Source organism: Canis lupus, chromosome 20, assembly GCF_011100685.1.
Source record: "Canis lupus familiaris isolate Mischka breed German Shepherd chromosome 20, alternate assembly UU_Cfam_GSD_1.0, whole genome shotgun sequence".
In the NCBI taxonomy this organism is placed as follows: Eukaryota; Metazoa; Chordata; class Mammalia; order Carnivora; family Canidae; genus Canis; species Canis lupus.
In genome coordinates this window covers 35,021,384-35,040,516 of record NC_049241.1, presented here as the reverse complement: position 1 = coordinate 35,040,516, position 19,133 = coordinate 35,021,384, and the positions used below count along the sequence as shown (strand labels likewise).

The 19,133-nt window shown below is 44.4% G+C and overlaps 1 protein-coding gene across 1 annotated transcript in view; it reads right to left on the bottom strand.

Annotated features, from left to right (window-relative positions):
* Positions 1 to 1,169: 1,169 nt before the first annotated feature.
* ERC2 (ELKS/RAB6-interacting/CAST family member 2) overlaps positions 1,170 to 19,133 on the bottom strand; it is a 946,536-nt gene continuing 928,572 nt past the window's right edge. Inside the window, exon 18 of the mRNA XM_038566126.1 lies at positions 1,170 to 4,128. Coding sequence (XP_038422054.1) covers positions 3,904 to 4,128 — 225 coding nt within the window. The 3' untranslated portion in view covers positions 1,170 to 3,903. The remainder of the gene's footprint in view (positions 4,129 to 19,133) is intronic.

Here is a 19,133-nt window from a genome sequence, read left to right as displayed (position 1 = left end):
TGGCTGTGAGTCCATAAAGAAAATGGTATGTCCCCTGTGTCAGGGGCCAACTGCGGGGGGAGGGGGTAGATTTTGTCCCATCCTCCCCTCCCCAGAGAATCGTCAGGGAGCTATATTTCTGTTTACAAGCCCTGAGGACAGTCTTGGATTGCAATGAACTTACCATACACACTTGAATCGGTCCCGTCTAAGTGGGCCTCAGTTTCTCCATCTGTAAAATGAGAATATTGAACACATGGCATCTAACATACTTCCTAGCTTTGATAATCAATCACTCTATGATTTCAATAATGGTAAGATTTGGTAGTTCATTTTTTGGAATAGAATTCAAGCCTTTAAAGAAATCAGGAGATGGCTCCCCACCATGATCCACAGTTGGGCTGTGAAGCCTGGTGAACCCTTGCATGGATGATTTTGTGTGTTTTTCTGGATGATTTTTTGTGTGTAACCAAGTGTATCCAGGGCTAGCTATTATTCCTGCCTGCCCAGCTTTCTTGTCCCTCTCTTCTAGAATAAAGCCCATTTTTCCCCCTTTGGAAACTGCCCCGCCCACATCAGTGAGGCTGTCAATCACATGGCTTCACCTCACCGCCCCCCCAACTCCTTTGAATAAGGTAATTAGATGCATGATCCAACAAGGGCCAGTAAGAGTCCCTTCAGGGGCTGACACGGATGCTCCGAGGGAGAGGGTCCCCACTCTTAGATCCCAGAGTGCTCGAAGCTGTTGCAAGTCATATTTGCCACCAAGCAGAAACAACCCAGCAGGGACTGATGTCAACCCCATGGGAAGTGCAGAGGAGACAGGGGAAAAGAGAAAGCGGGGGAGGGGAGGAGGAAAGGAAAAGAGAAAAGGTGGGAAAGAGAAAAAGAGGGAGGGATAGAAGAGAGAGAAGCAGGGGGAGATAGAGAGAGAGAGAAAGATGAAAGGAGGGGAAAGCGGGAAGGGAGATAGATCCCTCCAATGACTTCATTTCTTCATATGAACCTCTGACTCCAGCTACGTGTAAAGGGACACGCCTCGGCCTTTCCAGGAAAGCCAGAGTACGTCTTCCCTCTGCCATTTGTTTTTCTTCAAGACCTTAGGTTCCTCGAATGAAGACCCAGGACCCAGAAAAGATTAGAAACCACCACAGTTGGAGCATTTATTAGAGATGGAATGAACTCACTTCTGAAAGAAACAAAGTTTATTTGATGAATATAAATAAGGCGATCAGCACGAAGTACTTCTCATACACATGATAACAAATTTATGAACTGTACATACCTTGTATGTTGTTGTACTTCTACTAGACACGAGGTTACAATGACTGGCTAATACATGCCCACTGGTAGTTTCTGAGGGTGCCTTAGTTTTATTTATTGTTTTCATATCGAAGTCCATAATCACATGGTCAATATTCACAACCCACATGCCACTCACTTGAAGAGAAATTACAAGAAGCACTATCAAACAAGGGTCTCTGGGAATTAGATACACTGACCCCTGGCAGCATTCAAACGCCACTCTACACAAAAACATCTCAGATAGAGCTTATGTCAACACATTTGAGGTCTCATCATAAACACTGTTTAAAAAGTAAATTGAAACCCACTTTCAAATGAAAGTTGACACGCTGTTAACGTGCATACTGGATACACAAAAATCATTAAATACAAAATCGAGACTGTACATCAAAATCAAATGGGGTATAAAATACAAGCCTGCTTGTGCACAAAGCAAGAAGACCAACTTCTCCTAAATGTTAGCCTCAACTTTTTTTTTCAACTTCATTATGATTAGAGGGGCACCTGCTGACGTTTGCACGAAGGAAGTATCTCCCCAACATCACAGTGTTTGTTGTAAACCCAGAGACTATTTTTGTAAAAAGGGAATTTTTTTGGTAACCCCCAAACATCAGAGAATATTACATGAAATGGGAAAAGATGCTATGTTAGACAGAATTTAATTTTTAAGGGACTAAATAGTATGCCCCCATAACGGTAAGATCGATAATACTTTAAACCAACAAGAGTGGGGCAGAATATGCTCCCCCAAACGATAGCTGTGACAAAATTGGCACATACTTAGAAATAGCTAACTATACATGGTTGGTTGCTTTTTCTGTTTTGAGGACCCTATTTTCCCTAGTGGAATTCCTACTCCTACTTCAAGTATTCAGTTACAGAGTTCAGGTCAGGATCTGGCCGTAGGAGGCAGTGAGGACCGCCTATTTGAGGACACTCAAATTGTTCATGGGGACACGTTTGCGTGGCCTGGGTTTTCAGTGCGACATTATGTCAGAATGTGCTATATACGCTTGCAAAGAACTCTGCTCTTTTCTCCAACCGACATTCTAAATCCCTTTGCTAAAGGACAAACTTTTTAAACATGGATGTATTTGGATTGTTTATGCAACACGAAAGCTTTACATAGTTCGCTATACTTACTGACGACAAGAACAAAGCCAGAAGCAAGAAACCTGCTTGAATATATTACTCCTAACGCACCAAGGATGAACAGTGCAACTCAGACACAGTTTCATCTTCCCCGACAAATAAGGTGTCTGTCTCTTAAATATCTCTATGGCTCACGGGAGAGGTCCAGAGTTAATTGCACCAACGTTTTGAAAAGTAATAATAACTAAATTCAATGCAAGACTTCAGGAACATCTGTGTAGAATCCTTTCCACAGCAGCAAAGAAAGACAACTGTATTTATTAAGGCCACTCATGCTTAACTTCACGGTTTATCCTTTTAAGAATGCAGATTTTCATCCCCCACTTGCATACCTGTGGAAGGGTTTCTTCCATTGACGAGAAAGTGGATCAATGCGAGAGTTGCACATGTTTGCCAGACTGGTCGTGAGTTTTATGAAGTTAGAAGAACTTTAATTATTTTTGAATCTTCAGAGAAAGCAGTAGGAGTTAAATTCTCCTTAGTACCATGTCTCTATATGTAAAAGACCTCCAAATTTGGTCTCTTTCCCTGGCATGTGCTTTAAATAATGACTCTGTACCCACACACATGTTGTGTAGAGCTATATACAGATACACAGCTTTTGTGATTATTCCTCATTCATCAGTGTTTTCATGTGTGATGCTGAAAATGCTTTGGAATCCATGTTGGAGACATTTTTTAAAAAAATGAGAAATGACCCTTCATTTACAGAAGAAGATCTAAGCTTACACTGTTTGCACAGCATTTGGATCTTGAAATGTGAATGAGTCCCAGCTTCTTCATGGAGACCTGTGAGTATGGGACTGGTAAGAGTCTGAGGCTCGGGCACATCCCAGCCATGGGGATGAGTGGAACACATGGAATAGAAATATGCAGGTGCCTCAGGCTTTTGCCACTCTCCGGTACAAAAACAGGGTAGATAGAATCATGAATGATCGATTTAGATGTGCCATGCTTTGTCAGAGACACACACCATGTTCTCATAAGGCGATTTCTTGGCAAGTATTAGTGGTTTAAAAAATTGATTTCATTTCCAACCTGGCCCAGAGGTAACTACTGGTTACACCATCAAAATATGGTTCTTCAAACAGCGGATTAAAGAAATAGAGGAGGGTAAAGGCTCGCCATTTTTGGTGTTTTGGTTTCTTCATCAAACACTCCATGCATCTTGGTATACAAACACCGCCAACACCACTCACTCACAGAATTTACACTTTTTTGATAATCTACTGCATTAGGAATAACCACTTAGACTGAACCAGCAGAAAAACTGGAGATGAAGCTAGTTGTCCAACAGAAGCTGAAGCCACAGGTAAAATCCCATGGAGTTCGAATTTATCCAATGATGTTTAAGTAACATAAATAAAAGTTAATCAAATAATGACACTCAGAAGAGATGATCACATTTTAAACACCCAAATCCTGACAAAAAATGGAGGATCTGTCATCTTCCTCCTCCTCTTCCTCTCATTCTTCCTGTCCAACACATCTGAATCCATGAGAAATGACATGAGATGATAAAGGAAATATCAAGTCGAACAGAACTGTGCACCATAATGAAAATGAAAGCTCCTCTTCCAGTTCTGATGCGCGTTCCAGGTGGTGATGGCCAGTGACGTAAGCCACGCTGCAATAGATTATCAGAATATTGCTGCAGAGCTGCATTTCCCCTTTAGTTAGCTCTTCTGATAGCTGCAACAAGAAAGCACATAATTTAGCAGGGAAAGCAACTGCCATTGATAGAGGAGAGAATCCTGGCGGGCATTTCCATACCCCGACCCCTGCGCTGACCCTCCACTCCGCGCTTTGGTTGGGGTTGGTTGGGATGAGGAGGGCATCAACGGGGAGGAAGCATAGAGGAAGGACAGAGTGAACATTAAGTTAAATTACGTCCTGTAAACACATCTGAGAAGAGGCCTCTTTCAAAATACGTCACATACAGGTATAGATATCTCTTGATAGGCAACAAGAAAGTGAATGGAAATATACCAAAATGTTCGTTCCAGTGATTACTTCTATGTGATCAGATTATGTGTTCATTTTTTTCTCCCCACACTTTTCTATAATGAGAATGGTTCTTAAACTGTTTTTAACTTGACTTTATAGAGACTGGAGAGTTAAAGATGGTCAGGACACCAGAAAACTTAACATTTGCTTACAAATCAGCTGAGACCAATAGTTTAAAAGAATACTGGACCTAGCAAGTCCACTGCTAGGTATGGACTCAGAAGAATGGAAAACAGGGACAAAGATACTGGTACACAAATGTTCACTGCAGTGTTGTTCACAAAAACCAATAGGTGGAAACAATTGTCAAGTGTCTCTCAGCAAATGAATGGATAAACATACATACATACATGCAGTGGAATATTACTCAGCTCTAAAAAGAAATGAAGTTCTGATTCATGCCACAATACGAATGACATTTGAAGACATCATGGCAGTGAAATAAGTGAAAGAGGCCAGACACAAAAGGACAAATACTGAATGATTCCACTTACATGAAATATCCCAAACAGACAAATTCATAGATGCAGAAAATAGATTAGAGGTTTGCCAGGGGCTGGAGAAGAGGGAGGAGCAGGGAATTATTGCTTAGTGGGTACATTTAAGTGATCGTTTGGGATAGTGAGAAAGTTCTAGAAATGGGCAGTAGGGGTTGTACAACCTTGTGTATGTACTAAATACCACTAAATTACGCTTACTTGTTTGCTTAAATTGGTTAAAATGGAGCATTTTTAAGGTATGTTTTGCCACAGTGAGAACATGTTTTTCAAAAGGACATTGATATCTCCTTAAATAGAGAGGAACAAAACAAAGTTGGCCTTCATCCCCGCATGCAACAGCGTATGTGTGTGTGCTTGACCCTAAATATAAATGTAATAGCCATCCATCCCCATGTTTCATGCCCTGGGGAACAGATACGCAGAAGCACCCCACGTTTTCTCACCGCCCCCATAAGAGGCCTTCATGTGGAATACAAATGTAGCTGGGAAGAATCAGTAAAATGGGTGGGAAGAGAGGACCCTTCAAACAATGACTTTCTTCCCTGCTGATGCTCATTATCATTCACATATGGCCTTTGAATACTTCGGGAGTTTCCGGGCACATGGCAATAGTGCAGCTATCTGGGGAATATGGCAGGGAGGGGAAAGATCAAACACACACACACACACACACTCACACATGTGTGAGCCACTTTTTATATATAGCCTGAGCTGCTTGATTTGGTGGTTGACGCTCAGAATTACTCAAGCCACAGTGACTAATGAGCGCACCAAAGATCCCAGTGTCCACACAGGTAGGCAGTTAGTCCCAGCCATGGTTAAACAGTACACATGAAATATGTGGCTTGGATGAACTCTGCTAATTCATACTCTGAGGAGTTTGGTGTAACCCTTCTGGTTAAGAAACTTGAATCGGGGGCAAAAAAATGACTTTTGCAGAGCCAGAAAGCTAGGGAGTTCCTAGAGCAGATCATATTACTCATTCTGGCACATAAAATCTCTGCAAACTTTGTATGAAAATTGTAAGTCAGAGCACGCTTTCTGCTTCATGAGCTGTGCATAGCTCTAATTCTTTTGTGCATTAAGCATTTCTTAATCATCCTTTTAAAGGGCTGACCAATATATTAAAAGGCCACATGATTAAAAGGTAAAGAGAAACCCAAAGTAGTACTAAAATGCACTGGTCATATTTTACAGATGGGGAAACGAGTGAAAAATAATTACAGTGAATGCCTCATGTCCTTGATGTTTTTCCAAGATAAAGTAGCAAAGAACAATCATTTATTCAGTTGAGAGAAAGATCTCCAGCTGGGTAACAGGTCACTAGGCACAACACAGTGCCTCACAACGGCCATGCGCTGTTTTGGGGCGAGGCTTATGCCGTGGACAAGAGGACACTCAGAAACAGTTGCCACTCCTTCGACCAGACAATCCATTCACTGGGAGGCCCACATGGCTTTGGGAGCAAGGCTCAGATGACATGTCGAGCAGTCAGAAATGCAGATGATCCCTTACTGGGGGGGCGAATAAGCCTATGCTAGAAAGAAAGAAAAAAGGAATCCTGGCTTCCAGCAATGAGGCAATCCAGGCAGCCACCCACTGTGGGATAATCTCTGGCCAGTCCTGCCTCACCTGGAGGGTCACAGCAGGCCCACTCTGTCCTCAAGTGGTGACTCAGGGTGCTCACAGGTGCCCCCGACAGTGCTATTTCCATAAGGATGTCTCCTCCATTTCTTGTTCCCTGGGTACACCTGCATCCACAATGCCATTGCCCTCAGGATGGAGGAAGGGCTCTGGCCACGCTGGCCTCTCCAGCCCCACACATCAGGCTCCTCCCCTGCTGGACTTGCTCCTGCAACCTCAAGCTTTCTTTTCTCCTCACCTCACAACACTGTCTTTCTGCCTGACCTGCATTTACACCAACCCTCCCGGTGCCTGATGCCTGCTTACTCTCTGGTCTCAGTTTACATGTCCCTTCCTCCCTGGGAGTCTGGCCTGACCCCCTTAAGTGTGGGACGGAGCACAGGGAATACTTCACTGTTCCCTTCAGGAGATTTGTCTGGACTCGAACTATCCAGTAATGTAGCCACCGGCCACATATGGCTACTCAGCATTCAAAATATGTTGGCCCAAATTGAGATGTGCTTTAAGTGTAAAATACACACGAGATTTCAAAGATTTAGTAAGGACTCATTTTTTTATATTGAGTTTGAATGACTATAAATTGAGATGTTGAATTTTAGATTTAGTATGAATTTATTCATTTAATTTTTATCTTCCTCTGCATTTGTTTAATTTTTAAGTTTTTCTTGAAATTCCAGTTAACATACAGTGTAATACTGGCTAGTATAAATTTCATTTCGTTTTTAAAGTATTTATTTCATGTTAAAACAATATTTTGGATATACTGGACCAATAAATAGAGTACTACAATTAATTTCACCTATTTCTTGGGATCCCTGGGTGGCTCAGCGGTTTAGTGTCTACTTCGGCCCAGGGCTTCATCCTGAAGTCCCGGGATCAAGTCCCGCATCAGGCTCCCTGCATGGAGCCTGCTTCTCTCTCTGCCTGTGTCTCTGCCTCTCTCTGTGTGTCTCTCATGAGTAAATAAAATCTTTAAAAAGAATTTCAGCTTTTTCTTATTACTATATATAACATGGCTACTAGAAAACTGAAAACTACTGGTGTGGCATGCATTATATCTCTATCTGCATAACACTGGTCTAGGCTATAATATCTCAGAGGGCAGGGGCCAGGCCAGTCTTGCTCACTTAGCATCCTCTGTGCCTTGAGCCACTCATGCATTCCACAGGTGTTAGAGGGCATCTAGAATCAGCAGAATCCCACCTCCCACCAAGATTTCCTGCTCTGATCCCTGAGATCAATACTGTGAACAACTCACACCATAATTATGCTACCTTACAGATGCAATGAACGTCACTAATCAGTTGATTTTAAGTTAATCAAGAGGGACCTAATCTAATCGCAGGAGCTCTGAATAGCACAGACCTTTCTCTTGGTAGTAGTGGGAGAGAAAGGGAAACTTGAAATACGACTGGGGTTTGCGGTGCTGAGATGGAGGGGAATCATGGGACAAGGACCTGAGAGTGTCCTGCACAATCCAAATGCAGCCCCCAGCTGACAACCAGCAAGAAAACAGGGCTCTCAGTCTTACAACCACAAGGAACTGAACCTGCCAAAAACTCAAATAAGCTTGGAGGGGGATGCTTCCCCAGACCCCCCAGGTTAAAGTCCAGCTTGGTCAACACCTTGACTTTGGCCTCATGAGACCCTAAGAGGAGAACCCAGTAGTGCATGACTTGGCTTCTGACCTATAGGAACTGTGAGCTGATAAATGAGTGCTGTCTTAGTCACTGTTTGTGTTAATTTGCTATGCATTGATAGAAAACCAATACAGCTCCCTTCTGTCTCAATGTGCTTGGTGCCAGAGGTATGATAATTAAAAAGATGAAATCTGCACCCTCATGAAGCCTCTATTTTTAGGATAAGATAAACAACAGATACACAAAAAGAGATGAGAATGAGGATTTTAAAAAATTTGTGGCTTAAATGAAATGAACAGGGATCTGTGACCAGCACGCTTAAGATTTATTCACTATATGACATGACAATTAGGATGTGTTTTTTAACACAGAAAGATGTCCACAATTTTCCAGTGAAAAAAGCAGATAATAATTCTATATGTGTAGCTCGATCTTCTATTTGTAGCAACACACTCATTTACAGCAAACACTTGCAAATGTATATACCAGAATACTGTTAATTATCTTTGGTGTTTTAAAATTTTCTTTAGGATCTTTGTTTTGCTGCACTTCTAAGGTTTTTTTAATCCAAAGAATGTGTAACTAGTATCATAGTGGAATAGAAGTCTATTTCCATTGTGAAAAATCTTGACTCCATTCTAGGGAAGGGAACCAACCTGGCAGTTGGTGTGCAGGCGTGGGGGTGGGGGTGCCTGTGGAGGTGGGGCAGGCGGCCTGAGCACAGCAGTAAGATTCTGTCCCAGGACAAGCGCCCCCAGGAGAGCAGGCTATAAACGTGTGGTGTCTCACAAATATTCCTTCAGACTGTTTTTCTTTGGAATAAAGACACCTGCCCGATTATGACTTTCTTCTCCTGCCCTTTCAGTAGTGATTTGCAGAAACTGACTGGGAGAAAGGGGTCTTTGGTAAACACGGAGGGGTTAAAGGGGAAACTGTTTAATAACAGTAGTAAAACGCAGGCTATTTTTGACATCTGGGTTAATGTCCATTACGCTCCATGTGCTTTCCAAATGTGTGCTGTGGCCCCAGGTACAAAAACAGACACCCATTCACGCTGGCTTTGGATGCCTCTGACATTGCACATGGTGCCCACATAATAGCAAGCCCTTGATAGGCTAATTAACAACTGCCTAAAGAGAAGAGCAGCTCATTCTGGGGGGGGCAGCAGGCATTCTGCTGCAAAACTCCACTTAGTGATTCTGCTCACAGGAAAACCCAGTAGAGTCGTTTCTGCTCAAAAAAAAAAAAAAAAAATCTATAACTACATCTGTGTTATTACTTAACATCTTTTAAAACAGGGCGGAATGGGTTTCCCGTTTTTCTCATGAAGATTTATTTATTATTGTTGTGATCAAAGTGGCAACAAATTATGTTAAATCATTTAATTTTCTTGATAGGAGCAACCACCTTGAAGCCATAATTCAAAAATATGAGTGGAGAGCAACATTTTACCTTGCGAGTGGCCTCCTACAGCTCCACAGGGCAATAAAATGTAACACTTGAGAGCCCAAAGGGCTGGGGGTGGGGAGTGGGGGGTGGGGGTGGGGGTGGGGGGTGGGGTGGGCCCAGCAAGCACTCAGCTTGGAATTGCAAACTGCTGTTGGGGATGGTAGAGCTTTCTGCCAAGGGCAACTGAGACACTCTGGATTTGGATTTCCATTTCAGTTTCTGTGCTCTGAGTGCAAGTCACCCACCGTGTTTTAGGTAGAGGAAATCAGATGGACAGCAGCATATACTACTAGGTCTCCTCAGGATTTATTTCTGTAGGTAGTATTGTAGTCAGAATTATTCATAGCTAATGTTTGGCGCACGCCCATCTGGCCTGGTGCTCTCTGATTTTGCTCCAATTATCTCAAACAAGCTTGAGAGCACCATAGAACTATCGGGTTGACAGCCCCTGACATAGGTGAGGAAACTGAGGCTTCCGGGGACTGAATGAACGCTTTACGTCAAATTTTCACCTTCCTGGGGTCTGATATAAACCCACGTCTTTTCGCTTCTAGAGCCCATTCTCTTTACTCTGATGCCAGAACTTTTCTCAACCTTGATCCTTTGTTTTCCACCTTCCCAGGCTTTGTAATATCTTCATAACACCTGTCACATTTAATTGATAATTTTCTTTAAAAATCTTTTTTAAAACTTAAATTTTCCTTTTTAAGAAAGATTTATTTTTATGTAGGTGCCTGTTTGCATCATTCTAAAAAATAGGACTTATACTCGGAAAAAAAAAAGATTTATTTTTATACCGTAACAGAGCCAGTATTTGTCTAGCATACATTATAATAATTACATAGCTATTAAAATAAAAATGTCCAGAAAACACCTAAAGCTATCTTCTTGTGGACACGTGGGGCCCTCACTGCCCCTGGCCCCACCTTGGAGACCATTCCCACTGCCTAGCAGCGGCCTCCCGCAGGTGGCACCTGGTGTGGTCATCGGGCCCACACATTCTCATACTTGGGCCCCTAGCATTCTCAGCACTGCCTCAGTTGACATTTTAGGCCAGGCTAGTACCATAGGCCAGCTTTTCTCTTCTCTGCTCAAGGGCAGTCAGCAGCGGGACTAAAAGTCAGAAATCTGCCACTTGGGACACCTGGGTGCCTCAGTGGCTGAGCATCTGCCTTTGGCTCAGGTCCTGATCCTCGGGGTCCTGGGATCGAGTCTCACATCTGGCTCCCTGCAGGGAGCCTGCTTCTCCTTCTGCCTATGTCTCTGCCTCTCTCTGTGTGTCTCTCATGAATAAATAAATAATTAAATCTAAAAAAAAAAAGAAATCTGCCACTCAACATCAGCATTAGATAATCTGTGTAATTTTGAAAACATCGGTTGAGTACAGATGTGCTTTTAGTTACAAGTTTCTTTAAGCTAATACTTTCTTCAGCTTGAGACATAAGCCAAAGGCCTTTGTTACTTTACTCCAAGATTTCTTGATTTGGTATCAAGGACACCTGGGGCTGAGTCACTCTTGCGGGGATGCTTGTTGTGATGAGATGCTTAGTAGCATCCTTGGCCTCTATCCAGTGGGCATCACCCACTCTCCCGGTCATGACAATCAAAAACGGCTCCCAGTATTGCCAAAATACCTTCGGGGGAGCAAAACACCTCCTCACCCAGGATGAGAACCACTGGTCTAATCCCTTGTTTTTGTATTTAATTGGTTGACTGTGTTGTTCTAAATATAATTAATTTTCGGTAAGGCCATGTCTTGCCTTCATGCGTCCACCAACCTATACAAGACACTAGAAATTTCGCAGAAATAAACATCTATTCGAAGCTGCCATCGTATTATTTCAGACATGGCTGCACAGATTTAAAAGTCCTGTGGAAATAGGTACAACCTAAGTAATAAAAATAATGAAAATGTACAACTTATCTGACATAAAGTAGAAATGCCACAATCCTGAGATAGCGAGACACCTAAGTCACTTGCTGAGCTAAGTGAAAAGGTAAAATCTAGTTGAAATTTATAGCATTCCTTCAGTGTCCCTCTAGGAGTTTGGCATCTTGCCAGGGTTCCTTGTTAAAAATTTGTTAAACGTGTTTGGCATTAATGCAAACACAAAGTGGTCATTTGTTACAAATTCTATTGGAATGCATTCATTTAAGGCAATGAAGTAGTTACTAGAAAAGAAAAAAAAAATGTTCATTAAGTACATTTTAAAAATACAATGATGTATGCAGTGTGTAACTGTGGCGCCCTGGTGGCTATATAAATCGCTGACAGAATAACCACACATTGTGTTTAGTTTGAAATTGGAATCTTTTAAACATAAGTGATAGAACAAAAACTGGTTTTGTTTGTTGTCAAAACCGATGTTAGTCTTTCTTTCCTGAACTAGTTAAAATAACCAAAAGTTTGGCATGCGATTTCTAACATCTCAAATCAGTGAAACGTATAGGTTACAATAACGCTCTGGGAATCTCTGGGAGCACCGAGGGGGACATCGGAGACAGGGACTGTTTCATTAGACGGAACTGCCGCGCCCCAGGGAGAGGGGACAGTGCCTGAGCCATCCCGGGGAAGCCGGCGCGGGGAGGCCGCTACCTCCCCTCCGCGCCTCTGGGTTGTCTGGGGTTATTAGGTGACCTGGAGAGGGAAAACCGGCCGCTTTCATCACGGGTCCGTGGAATCCTATAAGCAAATGTCCTCCGCCTTGCATCTAGAACGTCCACCTTCCAGTCCCACCCTGAGCTGTTCACACAAAGGACGGATTGCTGAGTAACGGTGGCTCCCTAGCTCCCCGAAGAAACAGCTCAGCTTTGGGAGAGAGGGGCTATTTGTCACTATGTGACGTTTGGCCCTGCCACACAGCTGGCTGTGGATGTCAGCGTAGAATGCAGCATCTCAGAGCCCCTAAATGCTTGCTAAAGCCAGTCCTAAAGGTGAATAGAAGACTCTTCCCACGCTGCAAGAAAATTCACAAATTATTCACTTGCTTTCTCCTTCCTCTCTCTCTCCCTCTGCCGTTATTTATTGCCATGAACGTGTCCAGATAATAAAATTCCAGTGGTCTGGAGAGTCACAAGGCCAAATCTCTGTGTCTCCCAAACCTCTCTTCAGGTTGGCCTCTTTTGTCATCTGGGTTTGGTATTAGCCAGTCTGTCCTGGAAGGGTATCTTGGCTTCAGGTTCTTGAAAACTTCTCCCAGATCAAGAGTAAACTTAGACAAGATCTAGCGTCCTGCACTGTGGCCTGGAGAAGTTTGCCTTTCCCTTCACAAGTGCCCCAAGGAACCAAGGACCATTAAGTCTAAGAACAGAGAGAATACACTTACTTCCAGAAGTAACAAGAGTGCCTGATATGAGACAAGATACACGCTCTGAGTACTACTGCAGAGCACATCCTGATTCTATACCATTCAGTGGACCCTCTTAGAGATAAAGAAGACACACATAGCTGACTCTTCCGCATCACGAGGGCTTCTCCCAGGGTCTTAGGAAAAGTCTATCTACTTGAGGGGCCTCAAAACTTAAGCCCCATGAGTGAGCTTCATGAGAAATTGTTCCACCTGCAATTAAATCTTCGCTTTTGAAATGCAATTTTCAAATTCGATTGAGAATAAAGTAAAGCATGTTTTCAAATCCCTTACTGACAAGAATTCAGTTTTAGGATGAGCTTGCCTAACAGGGAAACATCTCTCCAGCCTGCCCATGAAGAAAGCAGTCACGGGCAGGAATGAGATGCTCCTCCTAGAAAGAGGAGCCAGCAAGGCATTTTGTAGAATTTGAAACACGAAGGAACAATTTGATATCTCAAGTTTGCCGCTGAGAAGTGGCTCAGATGACAAGTGTTTACAACAGGATCTTCATAGAGCCAATAATGGCAATTAGTCCCCAGGATTTGAGGGCTCCCTTCCCGCCTCGCTGAGGCGGAATGCCATTTACTCTTGGGCTGGCGACTAATTAGGGGTCTCTTTTGAAGATCAAGGTTTTGTGATCCCTGCTTCTTAATAACATGGTTTGCCTGTCGGCCACCTGGGTCCAGGCGAGACCTCCCTTCCCCCCTCCCCAAACAGCAGGCACTGCCTCAGGCCAGGAGCAAGTGTGGGCAGGAAAACACAGATCCAGCCGGTTGAGCAATTTAACCTCTTCACGGCCGAGGGACTGCAGCCCAGGGCTTGATTTGGCTCCCCAGAAATAGGGAGAGCGGACGTCCTTTCTCAGACGGGGCTGAAAGCCTGAGTGTAATGCAAAGAACCCCCCCCCTCCCCCTTCACAGTGCGAACACTACGCAGCATGCTTTCTTGTGCAGGAAGAGAGGCAGGAAGACTCCACTTTTCCAAATGAGTGGCAAATCAAGAGGCCCTTTGCATTTTGCTTCAGGCTGGGCCATTTCCAAAACAGATTTTAGAAGTGACTGGAATAAAGAAGGCTGGAGGGCCAAGGAGCAGGGGAGGATAGTCAAGTGCACCTTCTGGAGCTCCAAGAGGCTGAGGTGTCCGCATCAGCAGAGCCCTTGCTAGGGCCCCCATGGCCTTGCTCTATGACACAGGGCTGGCTGCTAGGCTCTTTAGTAGTGCAGGAGAGGCCAACACAGCAGGAAAAGTAAGCTGCAAAGAATTAAACTTGTAACAACTTGGGCAAAGCTCAAACAGCGAGCAGAGGCTGGTCTTGGGCTGTTGACACACTCTGGCCTGGATCGGTTGTGGTCACTAAACCCATTAGCGTTCCGATGTGGCAACGGCTAATGCAGCAAGTTCAATATGTTTCTGTTTAATTTCTAAATGCTGGGTGCATGCTGGCAACGATGGCCGCTGAAGGCAGTCAACCTCACTGCCATAAACACAGTCATCATTGTCGCTGATCTGAGATTCATATTTTAAACTATTTATTTTTGGCAGATAGGGGCCAAATGGAGTTTTGCATTTGATTAACTGTGCTTTAATTTCAACTTGCTTCAAACTTTTCTGTGTTTTCTAAGCTACAAATCAGGGTTTCCTGCAACAAAAGGTTCTAGCCTTCCTGGGGGTGGGGAAGACCTCTTTGGTAGGTGGAGAGGAAAAAAAGGAAATGTATAAACACAAGCCAGCAACCAGCTGAGCCACTGCCGGCCTCTTAGAGATCTTCAGGGTCTCTGAGCCCTCTGAGCCCTAATCCACACCCACCTGCAAATAAGGGAATAAGAAAAAAGCTTCCTCATTTTGGTCGGCAGAGTTGAAAGGGACAGGGGTTCTTAAATGAGATGTAAAGACAGATTCAGGTTGCGTTTGATATGGTCATCAAGTTATGCTTATGAAAAGTACAAGAATCCTTCCTTCCTTCCTTCCTTCCTTCCTTCCTTCCTTCCTTCCTTCCTTCCTTCCTTCCTTCCTTCCTTCCTTCCTTCCTTCCCAATCCCCCCCCCCACACACACACACACAATTTTTAAAGCATCTATCAGGAACCATGCTAAGTCCTGGGGACATGTGGCCAAACAAGATAGACGCTGACTTCATGGAAGTCACTTCTGCATGTCAGACATTGCATTCAAAAAATAATGAAAATGGACATATGATTAACTAATTAAAATTGCATTAAGTACCAAGGAGGAGAATGACTTCCCAAAATTCACTGAGCAAAGACACTTGTTCTATGGCACCCAGTCCTTCTGTGCTGGAGAGGTTGCTATTATTAGCCCATTCCATGGCTCTGGAAATAGGAACAGAGAGGTAAAGTTACACACTCAGTCACAGCTAGTAGGTGGTGGGGCCATGGTGCAATCTTGCACATGGAGACATCCAATCCCAATTTACAGGAACACATCGGTGCCTGACTTGGTCTGGCTGGAGGCCTGGAGAGACTTTCCAAGGAATTAACATCTCTGGTGGTTCCATATACCTACTGCAAGGGAATGGCTACTTCCTCTTCCTCTCCCTCATCTTCTTTTTCACTGTGCTAACAGAAAAGTCTGTGGATTTCTATGTATTCCTAGGATTTTGTCCAGACTCTCTGTCCTTTCAGATGGATTCTTAGTTGATGCTTTTTGTCTCTCAACAAGAGCTCACCTATGGGCTCCTTCAAAAACTTCCACTTCAGAGTATTGAGGTACATGCCTTCTCCTTCCTCTCCAAGAGTTTACATCGTGGCCTTCCAGCGTTGTGGCATTGGAGATGATTAATTGCTTTTAAATATGAAAAAAATTAACATGTCCGAAGCGTTCTTCTCCACTGTCAAATGTTTTGCTTTAACATAGATCCAGAATGGCTCCCTTTCCCAGCGGTTCCAAAGCAATACATTTTCAATTCAACTGCAGAAATCCCATCCAGAAGCCCCAAGCCATATATCTTAACATCTTAATTTCATTTAGGAGGAATGCAATGATTGATCATTTATCATTCTGAGATTGAGTGAACTATCTGGAGGATTCCAATCTATTGCTTCTATGCAACTGATGGGATATTCACATGTCTTCTGGCTGCAAGAGGGCTTCGGGGTCCGAGTTGTCTTTGAAGGAGTGGAATGCTAAAGAGATTATTGAGGGAGGGTCTGCCTTTACCGGCAAAGTATAATTCCAAGGCTTTACTTGCTCCAAATTAGAGCCTCCCCCAGTGATGGCCAGGATGTCTGCTGCTGAGTTACTCCCACTCCTTCATCCCCACACAGGGAATCTTTGCCTTCCTGACCTTATCCTTTGATATGTAACTTTGAAAGGTCTGGGGAAAACCTTCACATGAAATCCATTGGCATTGGTGGGACTTGCCTTTATTCCATGAGATTTCTATCTAATCTAAAGCTGCTTTGTCGCAAAGCAATTTTTACTGCAGCATAAACAGAAGGGCACCTTCCTGGGACATCTGGGCCAGGCCATAGGCATCGCAGCTGCCATTCTGGCTTCTACTCAGGATATCATTATAATCCCTTTATGTTGGGTAGGGTGGCCTGGTCAGCAGGAAAATGGCCAGAATGTTATAGAACAAGATTTCTGGAGTGTCCATAGTACCACTGATTTTGCGTTGGATGTGTGGGCGGGAGCAGGCAGTGAAAACATGGTCCTTAAGTCCAAGTATGTGCTCTATAACGGTGGATCCCAACTGAGAACCTACTGTGAGTTTCATACGGTGTAGTTTTTAAGAAACGCACACACAACAAGATGCCTCCAAAATTGTAATTCTTCTCTGCAAACACGCACATGCAGAGTCTACTCACAAAGCCCACGGCTCAGTGGACCGCTGTTCAAAGGAAAATGATGACGTCCACTCCCAACGAGGAGCTAGAGGAAAGCAGAGGCGATCTCTGAGGAAAGCCAAGGCCAGTCACATTTGCACAACACTTAAAAGGGGACATGCTCTCTGGTTTGAATTTACATTTAAAAGTGGCTGTCTGCCCTTACAGGTCTGCACTTCATACAAGACCCATGGCTGCAGCCCTGTCTCCCACCTCCGGCTTCTGCTCGGGGATTAAGTGAACTCTGCAAAGCCACTGGGGCTGATGGGCTCCCAGGGTGATTGAGAAACGGTTAACAACGGGCCCCTCAGGCAGACCTGCACTCCCATCTGGCTATCACAAATGTTTCCAACTTAGATGTGGAGGTGCCCTGAGAGGCAATTCCTGTGCTGCTTTTGTCGCTGGTCACTTTGAAGATTAAAGAGGGAAAAACGCATTTTCATAATATAGAAACTGGCTGGAAGTTTCCCTATTAAATCCCAAGGTCCTGGCAGGCAGAGGCTGGGTTTAACTCTTCCAAGACAGGGCTGGCCGCCAGGAGTGAGGGCTAGGGAATGCATTGAGGAAGAACTAGGCCAGAGATCAAGGAGCTGAGGCATGAAAAAGTGGATACCTGATGCATGATACCAGTAGGTTCTGGGGGCATCTTCGGAGCCACTTTCAAAGACTAATAATACAGCATGTCTCCAGAGTACTCAAGCAGTCCCCGTGTGACCCAAGGTTATACCAGAGGCCTTAGCTTTGCTACAGAGCATTGCCTTAGGATCCAGTCCCATGTGATGTTGCAAACTGCTGCAGAAGCACACAAAATTTCTGACTGGCAGTGCCAGTCTGTGAATATGGGTTCTGGTGCACAAGGAGGCACGTAGCTGGGTCCCCCTTCAGAGCTTTTGCACATCCAGCTCCTTTCTGGCGTCCCATCACCCTTTACCCAATCACCTTCTGCTTGTCCTTAGATGTCGGCTTAAATGCCACTTCTTCAGGAGGTCCTTCCCTTTTACTGTTCCTGGTCACATCCTCTTGCCAAACACACCCTCAGCACTCTCTCCCTCCTCTCCCCCAACGTGTCCCTGCTTTGGAACAACCTGACATCATGCATTTGTGCCAGCATGTGATTAATGTCTGATTGCAGCTTCAGCTGGCTTCACAAGGACAGGCTGTGGATGTCTTGCTCACTGCTGTATTTCTTATATGCCTGCCACGTGGTAGGTGCTCAAAAACATTTAAGTGGATTAAAGGGAGAGGTGAAGCCATCAATGATAACACACATGTACTGAATGCTCACTATGTGCCAGGAATATTCCTAAATGTTTTATAGTAGGGATTTATAACTTTGGCACTACTGACCTTTGGGATTGGCTAATTCTTTGTTCTTGGGGCTATCCTATGCTTTGTATGATGTTTAGCCACATCCCTGGCCTCTACCCATGGGATGCCAGTGGCACATGCACCCCTCCCCAAGTCCTGACAATCAAAAATGTTTCCAGACATTGCCAAATGCCTCTAGGGGAGGCAAAACCCACCCTCTCCCCTGTCGAGAATAAGTGATGTACACATATTAACCTACTACTTAGTGTGCATAATCACCCCACAAACTGGAACTGACCTTTCCCTCGTGTCAGAGTTAAGAAAACTGAGGCCCAGAGTGCTTAAGTGACTTGCCCTAAAACTCACATCCCTAGCAGGAAGCTAATCCAGGACCTGGGTGGGGGTGGGGGTGGGGGGTTCAGTTTCTCAATCTGAAGAGGCGCTGGAATGTAAAAGGGCTCGCTCAAGGCCACACAGGTAGACAGGTGGCCAGTGTGTGACCTGCACCAGGCCTTTCTCATCTTTGCTCAGTGAGCTTCCTGGCCATTGCCCTGAGCTGCATTTCCAGATTGTGCCAACCGAGGGCCCTTTCCTAGGGTTGGACTGGGTTTCTAGAAGGACTCCTCATAGATCGGAAGTGGCTACATGACTTCTGCTCACTGACTGCTTCTCTTTCCTGGGTCTGTGGCCAATGTTGCCCAGACCCTTTGGGAGCAAGGCTGTCAGCAACTAGCAAGGTGAGTCATGAGTACCGCACTCTTAGGCACGTGGAAGGCTCGATAGAATGTTACAGGGAAGCTGGGACTCAGATCCCAGTGTGCCTGCATCTCACTATGGGGGGTCCACAGGCCTCTGACTGCAGTTTATTCAAACTTGGTGGCAATCCAAATTTGGGGACCACCTACCTTTCTGCACCTGCTCCAGTGACTCCATTTGTGGATCCTTGGTCTCTCAT